The 22,762-nt window shown below is 41.6% G+C and overlaps 1 protein-coding gene and 1 non-coding gene across 51 annotated transcripts in view; both read left to right on the top strand.

Annotated features, from left to right (window-relative positions):
• The first annotated feature begins 4,881 nt into the window (after positions 1–4,881).
• Positions 4,882–12,675, top strand: LOC126982069 (poly(A) RNA polymerase, mitochondrial-like). Its single transcript, XM_050833787.1, has 11 exons — positions 4,882–5,075; positions 5,595–5,914; positions 6,213–6,470; positions 7,120–7,203; positions 8,149–8,286; positions 8,455–8,583; positions 9,345–9,433; positions 9,820–10,046; positions 10,718–10,932; positions 11,125–11,223; positions 11,963–12,675. The coding sequence occupies exons 2-11, from the start codon at positions 5,606–5,608 to the stop codon at positions 12,326–12,328; spliced, it is 1,914 nt and encodes a 637-aa protein (XP_050689744.1). The 5' UTR covers positions 4,882–5,075; positions 5,595–5,605; the 3' UTR covers positions 12,329–12,675.
• A 2,334-nt stretch (positions 12,676–15,009) lies between these two features.
• The window catches only part of LOC126982067 (uncharacterized), a 30,592-nt gene continuing 22,839 nt past the window's right edge, over positions 15,010–22,762 (top strand). For 6 of the 50 annotated variants that reach the window (XR_007734480.1, XR_007734469.1, XR_007734488.1 and 3 more), the window contains exons 1-7: positions 15,010–15,128; positions 15,849–15,909; positions 19,205–19,669; positions 20,018–20,075; positions 21,206–21,670; positions 22,015–22,072; positions 22,339–22,504. This is a non-coding gene — a transcript (uncharacterized LOC126982067). Of the gene's footprint in view, positions 15,129–15,848; positions 15,910–19,204; positions 19,670–20,008; positions 20,076–21,205; positions 21,671–22,005; positions 22,073–22,338; positions 22,505–22,762 lie in introns of all 50 variants that reach the window. The other 44 variants (XR_007734510.1, XR_007734506.1, XR_007734501.1 and 41 more) reach the window with 32 other exon arrangements.

Here is a 22,762-nt window from a genome sequence, read left to right as displayed (position 1 = left end):
AAATAACAACAAATAGATAAAGATAGACATATTACTTACATTTTTGCAGTAGTATACGAGTTTCTTTTAATGTACAGTCGCGATATGAAGTGATGTCGCCGCTCTCAAAATGTTTCGTACGGGAGCATTTGAAGGTAACGGAAGCGATGTGTATTTATTGTTTATGTTATAATGTTCCCTTTTAATTAATGATAATCTATAATACGTTGTGATGTAAAACACGGTAAAATAACATAGTAGTACCTGAATTACAATTATACATTCATTTGCTTTAAAAAATGCAACTGCGAATGTCATGTGTTGTCTTCAGTGCTGAAGTACTGAAGACAACCTTGAAATGATTTAGCTCACGTCGTGTGCTTATCTTTGCAAAACAGTTGATATACGTTGTTAGGCGATATATATATATATATATATATATATATATATATATATATATATATATATATATATATATATATATATATATTTTTTTTTTTTTTTACGTTGTTGCCTATTGCGCCGGTAGGCATCTTCCCGGTGGGGCCTGATGGTCGGCCCAAGGCTTCTTCCAGGTGGGGCCTGATGGTCGGCCCAGCCCGTTCTGGCGCAGGCGAGTATTTATAGTGGCGCCATCTTGCATTGGCTCAAGCTGCCCCCCGGAACTCGTTCTTGATTCGCTTGGACGGCTTCCTCTAGAGTCCGGGTTGATGGGTGGTCTTCAGGTCAGCATGTGGGTAGTTTTAAGCCACTCGGCGGTGACTGAAAAATCCGAGTGGTAGCGTGAGGATTCGAACCCGCGTCGTCCATCACGCGGCGAATGTGGGTCCAATACGCTATCACTTCGGCCACCGCCTACCCTATATATATATATATATATATATATATATATATATATATATATATATATGTATATATATATATATATATATATATATATATACATATATATATATATATATATATATATATATATATATATATATATATATATATATATATATATATATATATATATATATATATATATATATATATATATATATATATATATATATATATATATATATATATATATATATATATAGGAATATGCTGGAGTCCATAATAGCCAGGAACATTCGGGAGCATTTAGAGAAACAGCTTAATTCACGACTCGCAGCATGGGTTCACAAAAGGTAGGTCATGCCTCACCAAGCTCTTGTCCTTCTACAATAAAGTATTTGAGGCGGTTGACAGAGATGAAAATTATGATGTAATCTATCTTGATTTTAGTAAAGCGTTTGACAAAGTTCCTCACCAACGACTGTTGCTTAAATTACAGGCTCACGGAGTAGAGGGTAAAGTTTTGAACTGGGTCAAGGCGTGGCTTAGCAATAGGAAGCAAAGAGTGCAAATCAATGGTAAAAGATCTGACTGGGGATGTGTTACGAGTGGGGTCCCACAAGGTTCGGTATTAGGCCCACTTTTGTTTATTATTTATATCAATGACTTAGATACAGGAATTAGTAGTGATGTTAGTAAATTTGCAGATGATACCAAGACCGGTAGAGTAATTGAGTCGGATCAGGACGCTAGTATTCTCCAAGGTGAGCTCAACAGATTATATGACTGGGCGGATAAATGGCAGATGGAGTTCAATGTAGGGAAGGGCAGTATTCTGAGTGTAGGTAGGAACAACCCCTCACATAACTATTGCTTAAATGACACTCTCATAAGTAGGTCTGGGTGCGAGAGGGATTTAGGGGTCTTAGTGAGCTCTGATCTCCGTCCAAGGGCACAATGCATTCAAGCTAGAAATCGAGCTAATAGGGTACTGGGATTTATTTCAAGGAGCGTAAGCAACAGAAGCCCCGAAGTCTTCCTCAAACTATATTTAGCATTAGTTAGACCTCATCTTGACTATGCGGTTCAGTTCTGGTCACCTTACTATAGAATGGATATCAAAATGTTAGAATCAGTGCAGAGGAGGATGACTGAGATGATTCAGGGGTTGAGAAACTTGCCATACGAGGGAAGACTCAAACAGTTACACTTGCATTCTCTAGAAAGGCGAAGGGTGCGTGGAGACATGATCGAGGTTTATAAATGGATGAAGGGCATTAATAAGGGAGACATTCATAAGGTTTTGTCGGTAAGAGAACCGGGTAGGACACGAAGTAACGGGTTTAAACTGGATAAATTCAGATTCAACAGGGACATAGGCAAAAATTGGTTTACTATCAGGGTGGTGGATGAGTGGAATAGGCTTAGCAGTCATGTGGTGAGTGCCAATACAATTGTCACATTCAAAAATAGACTAGATAAATTCATGGACAGCGATATTAGGTGGGGTTAGATACACGGGAGCTTAGGGTCAAAGGAGCTGCCTCGTACAGGCCTACCGGCCTCTTGTAGACTCCTGCGTTCTTATGTTCTTATATATATATATATATATATATATATACACACATGCATATATATATATATATATATATATATATATATATATATATATATATATAAATATATATATATATATATATATATATATATATATATATATATATATATATATATATATATATATATATATATATAGGGTAGGCGGTGGCCGAAGTGATAGCGTACTGGACCCACATTCGCCGCGTGATGGACGACGCGGGTTCGAATCCTCACGCTACCACTCGGATATATATATATATATATATATATATATATATATATGACTCTCTTGGGGTAGCCGAGCACGCTCAGCCCCCTTGGCCCTCGTAAGGCGTGCCCCAGCTTGCACGCAGCATAATGCTTTTGGCTTATGCTTGCGGTAAGGCGAGTAAAGGGGCCCGCAGGGGCCGAGAGTCCCGTGGGCCAGCTCGTTTGGGTGGTGCGGGCTGGCTATACACGTAGTTACTTTCTGGTGACTGGCCTCCTCGTGGTCCCGCTGGACACACTGCGCAGGGGGTGACCCGCCCCCCCTGGCCCGAAAGGGCAACGCAGTGTGACTAAACAGTCACTGGTTTACCGCGAAAGCGGATGCGCCAGGTGGTTATTGCCTCCTCGGTTTTCCTTCCCACTCACATCCAGGGTGGGAGGGCCCTGGCGTAGGTGCCCGGCACTGTGGGCTTGCGGGCTCACGCCGGGCTTTATAGGGTAGCGCCCTGGGGTGCCTGCACGGGCGTTCGGACCGAGATGGGCACCGCGCAGAGGTCCTCCCCGGAAGCCCCGAGGAGGACTCTGGCCCGTCTCCTGAATTGACCCGGGTGGTAAAGTCCGTGGTGCTCGTAGCCGTCGAGGTTGCCTTATGGTAGCTGCGAAGCGATAAAGCCACGGACGCGCATCCAAGAACAGCACAAGAGTGTCGGCCTTCCTGGTTTGTAATCTGGACCCGTAAAAAGTTTCTTGTGGCAGTGCCGGGTCTGCGAAAAAGCCTACGTGGTAACACGATGGTGCAGACTTGGGCGCGAAGCTGTCTGGGCTTTTCTGGGTTGGGTCCGGGCCCCGCTGTTGTGATTGATCGTTTCTTAATCAATAAAACGCAAAGTAATGCCAGCAACTGTCTATTCGCTTCGTGTTATACTGTGCGTGTGTATTAATATATATATATATATATATATATATATATATATATATATATATATATATATATATATATATATATATATATATATATATATATATATACTATATATTCTGGGTCATTCCATGAATTGTCTTCTGCAGTTATTAATACACACGCACAGTATTATTTGATCGTTTCTTAATGAATAAAACGCAAAGTAATGCCAGCAACTGTCCATTCGCTTCGTGTCATGCGCGTGTGTATTAATAACTGCAGAAGACTTTTTCTGGAGTCCAGGCCCCAGAAAAGCCCAGGTTTTTGACAAATACCTGTTAAAGTCAGGCCCGGACCCAACCCAGAAAAGTCTTCTGCATATATATATATATATATATATATATATATATATATATATATATATATATATATATATATATATATATATATATATATATATATATATATATATATATATATATATATATATATATATATTCTGGGTCATTCCATGAAGTCTTCTGCAGTTATTAATACACACGCGCATGACACGAAGCGAATGGACAGTTGCTGGCATTACTTTGCGTTTTATTCATTAAGAAACGATCAAATAATACTGTGCGTGTGTATTAATAACTGCAGAAGACAATTCATGGAATGACCCAGAATATATATATTCTGGGTCATTCCATGAAGTCTTCTGCAGTTATTAATACACACGCACAGTATAACACGAAGCGAATAGACAGTTGCTGGCATTACTTTGCGTTTTATTGATTAAGAAACGATCAAATAATAAGGTTTCACATTAAACACCATTTATTCACTATTGTGGCTTCTTATCATAAGCATGGGCTCTGAAATATATAGTAAAATTGCTCAGTGACGATGATGAATGAAGAATGCCTTCATAGGTAGGGTGCCATAATTTATCTGAACTATCAAAATTCCGGACGCCTCTACGAAAACTCGACCATACCCTAATATTTGGCAGCGCTGCGATTAGCCTACCCGCCCGACCACCACCTCCATTTCAAAGCCATATTTTCTTATTTCCCCACCTTCCTCGATTATTCTATGGCACTTATAAGCTGTGGACATGTTCCACTGATCACACTTTCTGTCAAAATATTTCGACAAGTCTTTGTAAGACATCATTGAATATTTCTTTTCTATTTTTCTTCTAGCTTCTAAAATATATATAGTTAAGTTATGATGAAGATGCAGGAAAATAATGGTACTCTTGAAAATATATAACGATACTTGGGTGATCGAAAATAAACGTACACGGCGACATCACTTCATATCGCGACTGTACGAGATAAATTAAAAGGAAAATGCTGCCTGGTTTAGTCAACCCGTTGGAAAGGAGGTAAACAAAATGTGTGCGAGCGAGGATCACCGGCGAGGCATGGCTGGGCCGCCCTGACGATATATTTCCTCGCCTTGTTTTCCCTTGATATGTGACGCACGTGGACACAGCGAGGGACACCGCCACCGGGACGTGCTGTGGGGCTGTGGCTGCCAAGACAGCTACCATTGCCCCGGGAACGCTCCACAAGAGGTAAAACACTATTGACTCACTGATAGGGACTTTTCAAATCCTCTACATTCTTTTTTTTTTTTTTTTTTTTGCTGTATAGGGATAAAGTTTTGGGCGTACGCTACAGCTGCGCTTGGCCTCGGTGCTCATCTCCGTCCCGACTGCCCAGGCTGAGGTTCGAACCCTGGCCCGCAGATTCGTGGTCAGGGACGTTAACCACTGCACCTTTTTTTTTTTTTCTTTGGCTATGGGTGGGGTAAGCTTTTTTGGTGGTGGTGATCGGCCTCATGCGACCCGTTATGGCGCAGACAAGTGTTTATAGTGGCGCCATCTCGCCCGGCCTATGCTTACCCCCAGTGCTCATCTTTGATCCTCTCTTCAGATAGAGAATCCAGAGTCTGGGTTGACAGGCGGTGTTAAATATGGAAAGTCACTACGCACCTCCAATATTGCCCCCATGAGTATATTAACCTTACCCGGGTCCACTCAGCCACTGCCTTCCTTAATAGAATAAATGACCTAACACCTTTCTCTGTCCAGGTGTGTTCGCTATGCTGTGGTGCGTCCGCCACAGCGCTGTGCACCACCTCAGGAGTCACAGAAAGTGCCTCTCCCTCGCCCTAGCCTCAAGGCTGTGTCACCGAGGCAGCAACAGCGGTGAGCTACCATGCGCCGCTCCAAGCTCTGCACCCCTAGAGGAGGTGGTAGCGTTTCGTCGGCAGCAGGCCCAGCGCTCCCTACTGGTGGAGGTGGCAGGGCCAGCATCAGCCCAGGAGCTGTGTCGTGTCTGTGGCCTGCACGGCACTGTGGCGGCACTCTTCCACTACACAGTGCCAGCGAGGGGCTCTACAAGTAGGAAGGTGAGAAGGAGAGAGAGAGGGAGAGAGGAGAAAAGAGTGTAAGAGAGAGAGATTGTGTGTGCGAGAGAAAGAGAGAGAGAGAGAGAGGGAAGAGGAGTATGAAAGAGAGAAGGAAAGAGACAGACAGAGAAAGAGAGAGAGAAAAAGGGAAAGATAAGAAGGAAAGAATAAATGACAGAGAGAGAGAGAAGGAGAATGAAAGAGAAACAGAAGGAGGATAAAAATAAAATCAGAAATAAGAGAAAATACTACTACTATTACTACCACTACTACTACCACCACTATCTCTACCCCAAAGGAAATGATACTTGTGGAATTTGCCGAAGCTACAAGCATCGACGAAGCCTTACGTCACACTGTACATCCCCCCCTGAAGGACTGCCCCCCCTCCTACACCCCCCAAGTCTGGTTATCAGCTGCAGGGGGGCACACTACTACTATTACTACTACTACTACTGCCTCTACTACTACTACTGCCACTACTGCCGCTACTTTGGTTTCGACAGCGCCGGTTACGGAGGAGGAGTTGACGAGGAGGTTGGCGGAGTGTTCGAGCGTGAGTGTGTGTGTTTGTTTTGTTTGATTTTCGAGTGTTACCAATTTAGATTTTGTTTTTGTATTGCCAACTCGAAACACAACTTCCGTTTCCTCTATTAAACTGTTCTTCATATTCATTCATCTTTGTCAATATTGCCAACATGAAAAACAACCTTAGCTTCTTCCTATTAAATTGTTCTTCATCTTCTTCATCTTTGTCGGTATTGCCAACACAAAACACAATTTCCGCTTCCTCTATTAAACTACTTTTCATCTTTTTCTTTATCTTAGTCAGTATTCCCAACACAAAAAACAACCTCAGCTTCTTCCTATTAAATTGTTCTTCATCTTCTTCATCATCTATGTCAGTATTGCCAATTCGAAACACAACTTCTGCTTCCTCTATTAAACTATTCATCTTTATTTTTCATCTTTGTCAGTATTACTAACTAACACTTCTAACTAACATACTAGATATACATACCAAATACACATACTAGAATACATCCACATACATCAAACCATTACCATATATGTATATATAGTACATCACTTTTAGACACACACACACACACACACACACACACACACACACACACACACACTTACCTGTAAAATTCCTCCCCTCGTTAACAGGCTCGCACACCTTCCAACTCTCTCCCAAATAGATCTCGGAGCAGGTTCAGACTCTACACGACTCACAGCGACTCACGGAACTCGGCTGGCGACTCAGGTTCTTCACATGTCGACAGGCAAGTGAGAATGTGTGTGTGTGTGTGTGTGTGTGTGTGTAGTTCAGTTCAGTTCAGTAGTAGGCGTGGGATAAGCCTTGGCATCGGCTCCTACTAGGCTGTTTCTTTAGTTGTGCTGCAGTTCCTGTGTTTTTCTGTGTCTTGTTTTCCAGATAGTTTTAATATATTCTTTCTTGTATATCTTTGATTCTTTGTTCACCAAAAAGTAGTGTTTCTGCCATTATTTTGTCTGTGTTGTGAGAAGTTAGCTGTAAGCTAAATTTGTTTCTTATATCCTCATAACCTGTACATTCTAAAAGATCATGTTCTAATGTTTCCTTGTCACAGTCATCATATGGACATCGCTCACTCTTTCCTCGGTAACCATTTCTCCAGTTTAAACTTAGCGACGTGTTGGTTCTCGCTCTCATCATTAATCTTGATTCTTCAGTGTTGTCTATCCAGCTTTCTTCTTCTATATTACTCTTATATTTTCTGTATATACTTAGTGTGGATTTCTGTTCTGCTTCCCTTCTCCACCTTGATGTATCCTATTCTTTGATTTTTGTTATAATACTTTCCTTCTTTACATCTTTTATTTCTCTAAGTGTCAAGTTCATGTTTTGCATATATACTTTCAGGTTCTTTATCCATGTAGTCTTTCCCATGTAGTTGTATTTACCTAGTTGTAGTTTTACAGGGCCTGGGCTCTACGCTGGTGTGGTCCCGTCTCCGTATCTATATTTATTCAACTTTTCCTTAAAGCTTTGCACACTCCTCGCCAATACTACATCCTCACATAGTCTGTTCCAAACCTCTATATTTCTTTGAGGGAAGCTATATTTCTTCATGTCTCTCAAGCATCTTCCCTTCCTCAGTGTGTGTGTGTGTGTGTTTTAGGAGCTATCAAATATATTCTAAACTAACGTAACTAGTCTCTCACAGTCAAATTCCTCCGTTCCCCAGATCGAGGCCGCTTTGAAGGGACTGTTTCCGAGGGCAGCCGTTCTACCTTTCGGATCTTCGGTTAACTCCTTCGGCCACAGGGACAGCGACCTCGACATGACCCTAGAGCTGTCTGGCGATGGGGGCATGGAAGCGAGGGTGAGGGAGAGAGAGGAGGAGGTATAGGATGAAGGAAAGTGAGAGAGGGAGAGAAAGTGTGTGAGGATGAGTTGAGGAGAGACAGTGTGTGTGTGTGTGTGTGTGTGTGTGTGTGTGCGTTCGTTTGTACATGCTAATTTACGTGTCCTATTACTGTGTTGTCATCAGGGAGGAAGCGGGCGGTTGGTGTTCCAGGGCAAGGCCTCGTCAACGCCGGCCAACCAGAGACTGACCTTGCAGCGGAGGATGGAGGTCATGGCGGAACTCCTTGACCACTTCATGCCAGGATGCTCACAGGTAACGCACACACACACACACACACACACACACACAGACATGTACATATACATCTGGATTTTATTTCCTCTTCCTTATACAGTTTTTTTCTCTCTTTCACTACTTCCACTACAGATATTTTTATTTATTACATTCTCTTCTCTGTTTCTTTTTCTCCCTCACACCCTAATTATACCTCCTTTTTTTTTATATTTTTTTAACTTGGTAGCAGCGACGGGCCAAATTTGTGGGTTTACCGTGTAGCAGCGACGGGCCAAATTTGTGGGTTTACTGTGTAGCAGCGACGGGCCAAATTTGTGGCTTTACTGTGTAGCAGCGACGGGCCAAATTTGTGGCTTTACTGTGTAGCAGCGACGGGCCAAATTTGTGGCTTTACTGTGTAGCAGCGACGGGCCAAATTTGTGGCTTTACTGTGTAGCAGCGACGGGCCAAATTTGTGGCTTTACCATGTAGCAGCGACGGGCCAGATTTGTGGGTTTACCGTGTAGCAGTGATGGGCCAGATTTGTGCCATGATATAAGCCCCCAAAAATAGATGATATATAAACTGATCACAAATGCTTCGATATATATTATGAAATGGTTTGTGTGAGTGATGATTTTTTCTCATATTTCTCGCTTAGAGGGACCATTAAGAAACATGATCCGCGCTGCTACTGGGCTAATATATTCTCAGTATTGTTTTATTTTTTTCTCTCTATATCTCTTTCTTACCTTCAATGATCTAACCCTACCTGAAAATTCTCTCTCTCGTCAACTCAGGTGCGGCGAATCTTGAATGCCAAAGTGCCGATCATAAAATATCGGCAAGACTTGACAGCCATCGACTGCGATCTCACCATGGCCAACAGGTGGGTGTGATAGTAGTAGTAGTAGTTGTAGTAGTAGTAGTAGTAGTAGTAGAAGTAAGGGGAAGATAAGGACTTTAAAGAAAACATGAATAAGGGAATAAAAGAAAATAAGGATAAGAAGAAGAAAAGAGATGAATAAAAATATAAACAAGAAAATAAGAGAAAATAAAGAACAGGAAATTAAAAGAAAAAAATGAAAATAATAATAATGAAAGAAAATAAGAAAATAATAAAAAAATAAGTTAGAAAATAAATTAAAAAAATAAAAACTGTAAATAAAAATAAAAAAATAAAATAATAAAATAACCTGTAAAATTAACCACAAAAAATAATAATATTGACCTTGACCTAAACTAATCCCCCCTCCCCCCCCACCCACCCCAAAGGTCAGGGTACCACATGAGCCGTATGCTGCACCTCTATGGCTCCTGTGACCCCCGCGTGGCTCCCCTGGTGTGTGTGCTGCGGCGCTGGGCAAGGTCGCGCGGCTTGACCTCACCCCAGGCCGGCCGATGGCTCACAAATTTCTCCCTGACGATGCTGGTCCTGACGTACCTAATGAACACCTCCCCCCCCCTCCTCCTGCCCCTCGCGACCCTAAAGGTGACAACAGGTAAGGGGTTTATATTTCTTTATTTATTATTTTATCTTTTATTTGGTGCCATTGGTATAAGAAAAAGAGTAGGGTTGGTTTGGTTAGGTTAGGTTAGGTCATATTAGGTTAGTAGTAGTAGTAGTAGTAGTAGTAGTAGTGGTGATAGTGTGTATGTTGTTTTTCTGTATTTTCCGTTCATGTAGAAAAACTAAAAGAAATTGGGAAGGTTAGTTTAGGTTCAGTTTACAGGTTTTCAGGGTAGATCAAAAAAGTTTAGGTGGTTCTTCTTCTGCTTCTTCTTATTCTTCTTACTATTATTACTATTATTATTATTATTAGTAGTAGTAGTAATAGTAGGTAGTAGTAGTAGTAGTCGCCCTCAGGTGACTACAGGTAAGCCATTGTTAGTTATTCTATTTATTTATTTTTTCTCGTGCCGTCGGTGTAAAGAAATTCATCTAGGGCTCAGAAAGTGACGACAGGTAAGGCGTATTTATCGTTATTGTTATTGTTTTTTAGCCGTTTCAATCACAGTAAAAAAAAGGATAGGTTAGGTTGTCTTTGTTTATTTCTCTTATTATTGTTATTTTAGTTTCCTTTGCAATAAATGATAAGGGAGGCAAAATCTCCACACCAATGAAATAACTAAATAAAATAAAATAAAATAAAATAAAAATTCCGCACCCTAGACAGTGACCCCGAGACCGGCGACCCCTCCTTCACCATACCACCCCAGAGCACTGCCGCCGCCGCCTCCACCGCCGAAGGGAACGCCCAGACCCTAGAGGACCTGCTGAGGGGCTTCTTCGCCCATTACGACAAGTTCAAGTTCAGGGAGCGAGGATTGTCAATTGTCAACGGAAGGGATTTTGTCAAGCCTGTTCACTGTGCTTTGTATATACAGGTAATAGCAGTAGTAGTAGTAGTAGTAGTAGTAGTAGTGGTAGTAATAGTAGTGGTAGTAGTAGTGGTAGTATATTTATTTATTTCTACAAACTTTAAATATTTTTCTCACTAATTATACAAACACTCTAATAAGCTTGACCTCTGACCCCTGATGACCCCTTGAAACTTGGCCTCTGACCTTTGACCTCAGAACCCACTGGAGCGCGACCTCAACGTGAGCCGCAATGTGACCCTGGAGGAGGTGGAGCGCTTCAGCACGGAGGTCACCCACGCACGATACCTAATGGAGGTGAGTGTAGTGGTGGAGGAGGAGGAGGAGGAGGAAGAGAAAGAGGTTGGGAAAGGGAAGAAGAGAAGGAAGAAGAGGAGGAGGAGGAGGAGGAAGAAGAGAAGAGGAGGAGGAGGAGGAGGAAGAAGAGAAGAGGAGGAGGAGGAGGTAGAAATATTGTAAAAAGATTATTATTATTATTATTATTATTATTATTATTATTATTTTTATTTTTATTATTTATTTGCACAAACTTTAAATATTTATCTTATGAATAAAAATAAAAAATTGACCTCTGAAACTTGACCTCTGAACCAAAAAACTTGCCCTCTGAAATAATCTTGACCTCTGAAACTTAACCTTGATGTCTGAACTTGACCTCTGAACCTAAAAACTTGACCTCTGTACTAATCTTGACCCATAAAACTTAACTTTGACCTCTGAAATAACCATGACCTCTAAAACTTAACCTTGACCTCTGAACCTATAAAACTTAACCTTGACCTCTGAACCTAAAAACTTGACCTCTGAAACTTAACCTTTGACCTCTGAACTTGACCTCTGAAATAACCTTGACCTCTGAACCTATAAAACTTAACCTTGACCTCTGAACCTAAAAACTTGGCCTCTGAAACTTAACCTTGACCTCTGAACTTGGCCTCTGAAATAATCTTGACCCCCCCAAAAAAAAACTTGTATATATTTTCCGACCTCTCGCAGACTCCTTACGTTATTCCGCTCTCTCTCTCTCCCACCCTAGGCCGAGAATGAGGAAGGCGACAGCAGCAACACATCAATCCTCTGGGGTGCACAGCGGCTCTGGCAACGCAGCGGAACAACATCAACATCAGCGGCAAGACACAACGAGAATTTTCACGCGATCGACTGGAACGCCGTATTTAAACCCGACGACACCAACGCACGGACGAACAAGGCCGCGGGGGGGTCAGGCGGGGCAGGAGGTCAAAGAGCGCAGGCTGAGGTCACGGGTATGAGGTCACCGGGGGGTCAGAATCGGTTTACGCAGCAGGAGTTATCAGGTCTCGTGTCGAAACTCAAACAGAAAGCACAGGAAAAAAAAACGCAGCCCATCAGACAAACGCGTAAGGGGAAGGTCAAGAGGTGAGAGGTGCCGGCACTCTTGTATGGCCCTCGGAGCGGTGCCGGAGTGCCAGGTGCCCGGGGAGAGCTCTGGCCTGGGGTGCGGCTTGGCTTGGCGTCCGCTGTCAGTGTAAATATTTGATTCATTCCGGGAAATGGAGGAGGAGGAGAGAGTTGAGGAAGAGGAAGAGAAAGGAAGAAGAAGAAAAAGCCTTGGAGGAGGAAATGAAGGAGGAGGAGGAGGAGGAGGAGGCACTGTTGATTTTTTTCTGATTTTGTAATAATAAAAAAAATGTAAAATTGCGTGTGTGTATGTATGTGTGTGTGTGTGTGTGTGTATGTGTGTGTGTGTGTAGGCGCTTGTAGTAATGTCAAATGTAAGTTAAATAAATGACTGTTGGATTATTATTATTATTATTATTATCATCATTATTATTATTATTATTATTATTATTATTATTATTATTATTATTATTATTATTATTAAGAGGAAGAAGAAGGAAGGAAGGAAGGAGAAAAAGAGGAGGAAGAGGATAAATATAGGAAGGAAAGGAAGAATAAGAGGAGGAGGAAAGAAAGAGGAATAAACAAAGGAATAAGGAAAAACGGAGAATAAACAGAGGAAGAAGGAAAACAAGAAAACGAAAGAAAGGAGGAAGAAGAATTGAGTGAAAAATGATCAGGGAAGCACAGAGATAAAGAAGGGAAGGAGAGGAGGAGGAAAGAAAGAGGGATAAAGGGAGGAAGAGGGAAAAACGGAGAATAAACAGAGGAAGAAGGAAAACAAGAAAATGCGAAGGAAAGGAGGAAGAAGAATAGAGTGAAAAATGATCAAGGAAACACAGAGATAAAGAAGGGAAGGAGAGGAGGAGGAAAGAAAGAGGAATAAATGAAGGAATAAGGAAAAACGGAGAATATAAACAGAGGAAGGAAAACAAGAAAAAGCGAAAGAAAGGAGGAAGAAGAATTGAGTAAAGAATGATCAGGGAAACACAGAGATATAGAAAGGAAGGAGAGGAGGAGGAAAGAAAGAGGAATAAATGAAGGAATAAGGAAAAACGGAGAAAATAAACAGAGGAAGGAAAACAAGAAAAAGCGAAAGAAAGGAGGAAGAAGAATTGAGTAAAAAATGATCAGGGAAACACAGAGATAAAGAAGGGAAGGAGAGGAGGAGGAAAGAAAGAGGAATAAACGAAGGAATAAGGAAAAACGGAGAATAAACAGAGGAAGAAGGAAAACAAGAAAAAGCGAAAGAAAGGAGGAAGAAGAATTGAGTGAAAAATGATCAGGGAAGCACAGAGATAAAGAAGGGAAGGAGAGGAGGAGGAAAGGAAGAGGAATAAAAGAAGGAAGAGGGAAAAAAACAAAGAAACAGAGGAAGAAGGGAAACAAGAAAATGCGAAAGAAAGGAGGAAGAAGCATAGAGTAAAAAATGATCAAGGAAGCACAGAGATAAAGAAGGGAAGGAGAGGAGGAGGAAAGAAAGAGGAATAAACGAAGGAATAAGGAAAAACGGAGAATAAACAGAGGAAGAAGGAAAACAAGAAAATGCGAAAGAAAGGAGGAAGAAGAACAGAGTAAAAAATGATCAGGGAAACACAGAGATAAAGAAGGGAAGGAGAGGAGGAGGAAAGAAAGAGGAATAAATGAAGGAATAAGGAAAAACGGAGAATATAAACAGAGGAAGGAAAACAAGAAAAAGCGAAAGAAAGGAGGAAGAAGAATTGAGTAAAAAATGATCAGGGAAACACAGAGATAAAGAAGGGAAGGAGAGGAGGAGGAAAGAAAGAGGAATAAATGAAGGAATAAGGAAAAACGGAGAATATAAACAGAGGAAGGAAAACAAGAAAAAGCGAAAGAAAGGAGGAAGAAGAATTGAGTGAAAATGATCAGGGAAACACAGAGATAAAGAAGGGAAGGAGAGGAGGAGGAAAGAAAGAGGAATAAATGAAGGAATAAGGAAAAACGGAGAATATAAACAGAGGAAGGAAAACAAGAAAAAGCGAAAGAAAGGAGGAAGAAGAATTGAGTAAAAAATGATCAGGGAAGCACAGAGATAAAGAAAGGAAGGACAGAGAATGAAATAATGATAAAATAATAACCATAGTAAAAAAATACGACGCCAGGGCGATGTGGCACCCCTGTCTGTGGGTCAAAAACAGGTCAAGCATAGTGAAAAACAGGTCAAAATTGAGTCAGATTTTGTATTTTAAGATAAAGTGAAGTTATTTTGGCCTAACACCTGAGAAAAGAGCCTAAATTTTGCGTTTTAAGGCCTAGAAGAAGTTGATTTGGCAAGCCTGCACATGGCCGGATGGTTCTTGTTTCGCGGGTTTTTATATTTTCTAAGGGTTTTATTCTTTTACGGTCATTACTTTTATTATCATATATTTAGACTAATTTATTTATAACTCATTCCCGTCTGAGATCATTTATAAAGTAATTGAAGGAACTATCATGGCGCGCGGCGGTGTCAAATGGCCGCGGTCCGCATTTCATATTTGCCGATTTATAAGCCAAAAACTACCGTCCACGCCACATTAACAACATTTAATTATATTTCGCTTTGAGATCATTAATTATTGATGGGTTTGAGATATAATTACAGGTCAGAAGGAGGGTATGAAGCCAAAAATCTGGCACCACTGTGAAAAAGGAGGGAAGCGAGGCAGAGAAGTTTGCCGCGGCCGCCATTTTAGGTTCAGTCCCGGGGCGACTTCCATCAGAGGAGGACGTGCGTTCAGTCGCTCCTCTTAATTTCGCCTAAATACCCCCTACAGCCCCTCCCCCCCCGGTTATCATGGCTGCAATAGAACATAATTAAGGTAAGCTAAAATATAGAAGGGTGAAAGTGCTTGCAATACGGTTTTAAGGGAAATTAGTTTGGGTTACAAGGGGGGACTTCCCGCCATTTTTTTTTAACTCATTTTTTGTGACGGCGGTGTGGCTTGGCAGTGACGGACGTATGCAGTGTTACGCAGTGCCAGAGAATGCCACACGTTATTATCTCTGCTTACGTGAGAAACTATATATATGTTACGGTGCTGTGTGAAGTGACCGGCTATGAGGCTTGGCAGTGACGGACGTGTGCAGTGTTACGCAGTGCCAGAGAATGCCACACGTTATTATCTCTGCTTACGTGAGAAACTATATATATGTTACGGTGCTGTGTGAAGTGACCGGCTGTGAGACTTGGTAGTGACGGACGTGTGTTCAGTGTTACGCAGTGCCAAACGTTATCTGCTTGAGTGGCAGACTAATCAGCTGTGTTACGCTGCTCTGATGGTGTGCTATGTTGCGTCTATAGGTGTTAATGTGACGGGTGTGGAGGCTTGACAGTGACGGGTGTGTAGTGTTACGCAGTGCCACACGTTCATCTGCTTATGTGACAACCTATATATAGCTGTTAATGTGCTGTGTTGCGTCTACAGGTGTTGATGTGACGGGCGTGGAGGCGTGTGACGTTTGTTGAGGCGTTAATTGATATTGTGTTAGTACCTGCCAAACACCTGCGTCTAACTCTTCTGTTTCTTCTTCCTCCACAGGTGTCGGGCACCCGGCACGTGAACTAAGATGGAGTATTGCTTCAGGGCGGCTCGCTAAATGGTAAGTGTGTGTTGACCTGCTGTTGTATTATAAAGCCTAGGCCTGCAAGTAGGGGGGGGCTGCAGCTTTTAGTTTTATTTATTTATCTTATATTTTATTTACTTATTTATTTATTTTACTTTTATACTTGTTTATTTTTATTTATTGTGTGTGTGCGTGTGTGTGTGTGTGTGTGTTGCTGGTAAGCTTTCTTGAGGGGTGTTATGGACAACCCCAGCCCATTAGTGGTGCAGGCTAATTTTATTTGGAGGCTGCCATTATGTATGACTTGCTTGGCCCATGCTGCGCCACGGTGCTCGTCCTGACCACTCACAGAAGTTAAGGTTGATTGAGGTTTGGGTAGAGTAGCCATATAGTGCAGCGGTTAGCAAAACTGCGACTTTTTAACCAGGTATCAGCGGGGATCATGTTTCTTAATGGTCCCCCCAAGCGAGAAAAAACAGGAAAAAATCTTCACTCACAAACCATTTCATAATATATATCAAAGCATTTTTAATCAGTTCATGTGTCATCTATTTTTTTTGGGTTTAAATCATGGCACAAATTTGGCCCGTCGCTGCTACATGGTAAAGCCACAAATATGGCCCGTCGCTGCTACCGGGTTAAGAGACCTGTGCGGGTCCTGCCACCTACTTGAAAACGTCCAAATTATCTTAGAAAGTCTCCAGACACTGAGCAGCTCTCCAAAGAAACTCTGGAGCGGAAGTCACATTAAAGTTCGAATGTAGCATGGTGACCAGATATATTAAGTACAGTTAGCGTGTAGTCTAAAAGTATGTTGTATTTATTCAGTCATGGTAACAAACTATAAAGGATTGACAATAGGTTGCTGACATATTAAGTTGAAGGAGTGGCTTTAGAAATATGATAGTTTATTTTATGACAGCTGCAATTATTATTATCATTGTTATCTATTATTATTATTATAGTATATTTAATTATCTTGTCTGTGGGTATACTATCTAACTCCCATATAGATGAGGAAATTTTTATTGACGATCAACAGATTGGCCATCTTGTTCTCTTCAAGTTGTTTTCCTGGCTTACCCATGCATTGTAGACATGACATTGGATAATAATATTTGTTAGCCCTGATGAACCCTACAACATGGCATTATAGACAAAGTCAGCTCTTTTTTATTTATTTATTTATTTATTTATTTTTTTTTTTTTTACGTCTTGGCTTGTGGCGCCGGTAGGCCTTCATAGTAGGGCCTGATGGTAGGCCCCAGCCCATTGTGGTGCAGGCAAGTGTTTATAGTGGCGCCATCATGATTTTTCAGCATTTTCCATTTTAGACCCCTAGTTGCATAATATAAATTGTTGGGGGGTGTTGGAGGGTCACGCATCGTCGATCTAGCACAGTTTTTGTGCTATTAACACTAATTGTTTCGTAATTTCCTTTCATAATGAACAAATATTTCTTCAAACTTGATTTTTTTTAAGCCTTAAGTTTATTATGGATAGGAAAATAAGCACTTTGTTTTTGTATTGATGTTTTAATTTATTATGAAAAGAACTATAATTTACTACAGTTATGAGCTACTACTACCATACCGCTAATATATTTCCTACCATACCACTAATACATTCCCTACCATACCACTAATACATTTCCTACTATACCACTAATACATTTCCTACTATACCACTAATACATTTCCTACTATACCACTAATACATTTCCTACTATACCACTAATACATTTCCTACTATACCACTAATACATTTCCTACTATACCACTAATACATTTCCTACTATACCACTAATACATTTCCTACTATACCACTAATACATTTCCTACCATACCAGTAATACATTTCCTACCATACCACTAATACATTTCCTACCATACCACTAATACATTTCCTACTATATGACTAATACATTTCCTACCATACCACTAATACATTTCCTACCATACCACTAATACATTTCCTACTATATGACTAATACATTTCCATATACCCATTTACTATAACACTAATACTTTTCCTACTATACCACTAATACATTTCCTACTATACCACTAATACATTTCCTACTATACCACTAATACATTTCCTACTATACCACTAATACATTTCCTACCATACCACTAATACATTTCCTACTATATGACTAATACATTTCCTACCATACCACTAATACATTTCCTACCATACCACTAATACATTTCCTACTATACCACTAATATGTTTCCTACTATACCATTAATACATTCCCCACTATACCACTAATACATTTCATACCATACCACTGATACCTTTCATACCATACCACTAATACATTTCCTACCATACCACATAATTCATTCCCTACTATACCATTAATACATTCCCTACTATACCACTAATACATTTTATACCATACCACTGATACATTTCCTGCTATACCACTAATACATTTCAGTAACATCTTCCATATATACATGCAGTGGTATTACATTACAACAAAGTGTGACTCAAACTCATTACTCACCTCAGTTTGATACTTTAGGATCTATGTAGTACTTGGAAATATGGACTGAATTTAGCAACTAACCTTCATGTGTATATATAATTGTTTGAATTTAAAGGCTTCTTTTATTTATTTTATTTTATTTATATTTTTTTTATTTTCTGTACAAGGCTTTCCTAGTGGCCTTTTTTTTTGGGTGACATTCATTTTCTTCTTTTCTTTATCCTTTTTTCGTCTATTTATTTATTTTTTACAGCATAGGGCAACAGAAAGAAAGGGTTGAATTTTTCTTTTAATCACTGCACCTGTAAAACAGAAAAGTAAAGAGTGGTCAAGAGAGGTCAATTTCAGGTGGAGAGGTGTCGATGCACTTCGTGATAGAGGTCAAGTTTTAGGCAGGAGGCAAAGGTTTTCATCATTAATATATAAACTAGGTGTTCTATTCAAGTTGATATTCAATAAGAAATAGAAATGCAAAGTCTTGGTGGCATTAAATTTAATTTGAATCCGCTTAGGTCTAATTAATTAATCAATCTAATTAATTAATTAATCTAATAATGCAAGACGGCGCCACTATAAACACTCGCCTGCGCCAGAACAGGCTGGGCCAACCATCAGGCCCCACCGGGAAGAAGCCTTGGGCCGACCATCAGGCCCCACCGGGAAGAAGCCTACCGGCACAATAGGCCGCGACGTAAAAAAAAAAAAAATACACCCCACCTCGATCAATGTGACTGGACCATAGGCTCTGTGTGGTCTGAATATCTATGTAAATGATGCTTTCTGGCAGAGTTGGTAGCCTGGTATTGGTGTGACACTCCCTTCCCTCCTCAGGTGCTGTGTGTTGCTGCCCTCCACAGCACCAATGGCTGCCCTGAAAACCATGGCAGGGGAACCAGGAACAGGAGCTCAGCATCACTAAGTTAAGTACCTCACCATGACACTCTCATCTTTGCCTTCCTTTCAAAACTTTTTACTTCCCTCTCAAACCCCACCTTCTACTCAACCTCCCCCATGATTGTGAGTGAAGTATGCCTGCTGGTGCTGTCCCTGTCCGTCGGTAGGAAGGTGAATCGTCATACTGTCCCGACGTCGTAACACCCGGCACGGGGTGAAGGGACTCATGTAAGGCAGCGGCGGCGCCCTAAGGTGGGGAGGGCTGCGCCGACACCTCCACAGTCGTCTCTGGCGTCTGCTGGCTGGCTAGGGTGGTCTGACTCACTGTCTGGGTTGTTTGTCACACGCCGGATTGGGAACTGGATCTCCAGAGGTGCACATGTCACAGAGATGGTAGTAGAAGTACGAGAGATGACTGATGATGTGGCTGTACACGTCCTTTCTTAAGCCCTGTTCACATTGTGCTGACATCGACTTTTATGCCCCCATCTTTTACGATTTGCGACACTTTTACATCAAAATTTCCCTCCCAAGACCTCATGTACCCCAAGTCGCTGGGTTCTCGTGGCCCGGAGTCTGCACAGTGTGACCGGGACTTTATCTTGCCCTACGACTGTCATATGATATTGAGTATATCTCCCTTTGTGTTGTAGGACGTTGACTAATTTTTATTTTTTCTTTCCCCCTCCCCCTTTTTTTTTTTCTTTTTTTTCCCCCTCCCATTATCGACTTCCCTGTGAGGTCACCAAGACAGCGGCCAGCCAGGGACGAGGACCACAAGAGGTGGAGGAGAATGAGGAAGAGGAAGGTGAGGTCAATCTCTTATTCATTTTTTATTCACTTATATTTTTAGGTGAGGATAATCTCTCTCTCTCTCTCTCTCTCTCTCTCTCTCTCTCTCTCTCTCTCTCTCTTGTTCAAGGTGCAGAGGTCATCTCAAACTATCACCAGCATCATAAAGCAGTCCACGAAAAGCCCCACGAGAGGCTTTTCAAACAGGCAAACTGAGGCGACAATACTTATAAAAACACAAGCATTATTATCTTGAAATTATCAACTTTTATCCGACTGACAATGGACTTTCTTTCAGGGCGGTGGAGACTCATTACTCACTACAGTTTGATACTTTATGATCTATGTAGTACTCGGAAATATGGATTGAATTTAGCAACTAACCTTCATGTGTATATATATAATTGCTTGAATTTAAAGGCTTCTTTTATTTATTTTATTTTATTTATATTTTTTTCATTTTTTGTACAAGGCTTTCCTAGTGGTCTTTTTTTGGGTGACATTCATTTTCTTCTTTTCTTTATCCTTTTTTTGTCTACTTATTTATTTTTTACAGCATAGGGCAACAGAAAGAAAGGGTTGAATTTTTCTTTTAATCACTGCACCTGTAAAACAGAAAAGTAAAGAGTGGTCAAGAGAGGTCAATTTCAGGTGGAGAGGTGTCGATGCACTTCGTGATGGAGGTCAAGTTTTAGGCAGGAGGCAAAGGTTTTCATCATTAATACATAAACTAGGTGTTCTATTCAAGTTGATATTCAATAAGAAATAGAAATGCAAAGTCTTGGTGGCATTAAATTTAATTTGAATCCGCTCAGGTCTAATTAATTAATCGATCTAATTAATTAATTAATCTAATAATGCAAGATGGCGCCACTATAAACACTCGCCTGCGCCAGAACGGGCTGGGCCAACCATCAGGCCCCACCGGGAAGAAGCCTTGGGCCGACCATCAGGCCCCACCGGGAAGAAGCCTACCGGCACAATAGGTCGCGACGTAAAAAAAAAAAAAAAATAAAATAAAATACACCCCACCTCGATCAATGTGACTGGACCATAGGCTCTGTGTGGTCTGAATATCTATGTAAATGATGCTTTCTGGCAGAGTTGGTAGCCTGGTATTGGTGTGACACTCCCTTCCCTCCTCAGGTGCTGTGTGTTGCTGCCCTCCACAGCACCAATGGCTGCCCTGAAAACCATGGCAGGGGAACCAGGAACAGGAGCTCAGCATCACTAAGTTAAGTACCTCACCATGACACTCTCATCTTTGCCTTCCTTTCAAAACTTTTTACTTCCCTCTCAAACCCCACCTTCTACTCAACCTCCCCCATGATTGTGAGTGAAGTATGCCTGCTGGTGCTGTCCCTGTCCGTCGGTAGGAAGGTGAATCGTCATACTGTCCCGACGTCGTAACACCCGGCACGGGGTGAAGGGACTCATGTAAGGCAGCGGCGGCGCCCTAAGGTGGGGAGGGCTGCGCCGACACCTCCACAGTCGTCTCTGGCGTCTGCTGGCTGGCTAGGGTGGTTTGACTCACTGTCTGGGTTGTTTGTCGCACGCCGGATTGGGAACTGGATCTCCAGAGGTGCACATGTCACAGAGATGGTAGTAGAAGTACGAGAGATGACTGATGATGTGGCTGTACACGTCCTTTCTTAAGCCCTGTTCACATTGTGCTGACATCGACTTTTATGCCCCCATCTTTTACGATTTGCGACACTTTTACATCAAAATTTCCCTCCCAAGACCTCATGTACCCCAAGTCGCTGGGTTCTCGTGGCCCGGAGTCTGCACAGTGTGACCGGGACTTTATCTTGCCCTACGACTGTCATATGATATTGAGTATATCTCCCTTTGTGTTGTAGGACGTTGACTAATTTTTATTTTTTTTCCCCCTCCCCCTTTTTTTTTATTTTTTTTCCCCCTCCCATTATCGACTTCCCTGTGAGGTCACCAAGACAGCGGCCAGCCAGGGACGAGGACCACAAGAGGTGGAGGAGAATGAGGAAGAGGAAGGTGAGGTCAATCTCTTACTCATTTTTTATTCACTTATATTTTTAGGTGAGGATAATCTCTCTCTCTCTCTCTCTCTCTCTCTCTCTCTCTCTTGTTCAAGGTGCAGAGGTCATCTCAAACTCTCACCAGTATCATAAAGCAGTCCATGAAAAGCCCCACGAGAGACTTCAAACAGGCAAACTGAGGCGACAATACTTATAAAAACACAACCATTATTATCTAGAAATTGTCAACTTTTATCCGACTGACAATGGACTTTCTTTCAGGGCGGTGGAGAGGCGGAAGAAGAGTGGAGGAGGAGGCTGTGTGGAGTGGTGGTGTGCTGGATGGAGACTTGACAACGGTATCTGGTGTGCTGGATGGAGCCTTGGCAATGGTATCTGGTGTGCTGGATGGAGCCTTGACAACAGTATCTTCACACGCCTGGCAGAGGTATAGCGACTGATTGCTTTCGTTGTGTTCAAAGCTGCTTCACTAGATAGGATTATGGGAGAGAAGGGAAGGAATAGGAAAGGAAGGAATAGGAAGGGAAGGAAAGGGAGGAATTAGGAAGGGAATGAGAAGGGAAAGAAAGGAAAAAGAAGGGTAGGAAAGGAAAGAGAAGGGAAAGGAAGGAATTAGGAGATTAGGGAAGGAAATGGAAAGAGAAGGGATAGGAAGGAAAGGAAAGAAGGGATAGGAAGGGATGGG

Source organism: Eriocheir sinensis, chromosome 50, assembly GCF_024679095.1.
Source record: "Eriocheir sinensis breed Jianghai 21 chromosome 50, ASM2467909v1, whole genome shotgun sequence".
In the NCBI taxonomy this organism is placed as follows: Eukaryota; Metazoa; Arthropoda; class Malacostraca; order Decapoda; family Varunidae; genus Eriocheir; species Eriocheir sinensis.
The sequence above is the reverse complement of the archived record's forward strand: the minus strand, read 5'-3'. Positions and strand labels throughout refer to the sequence as shown.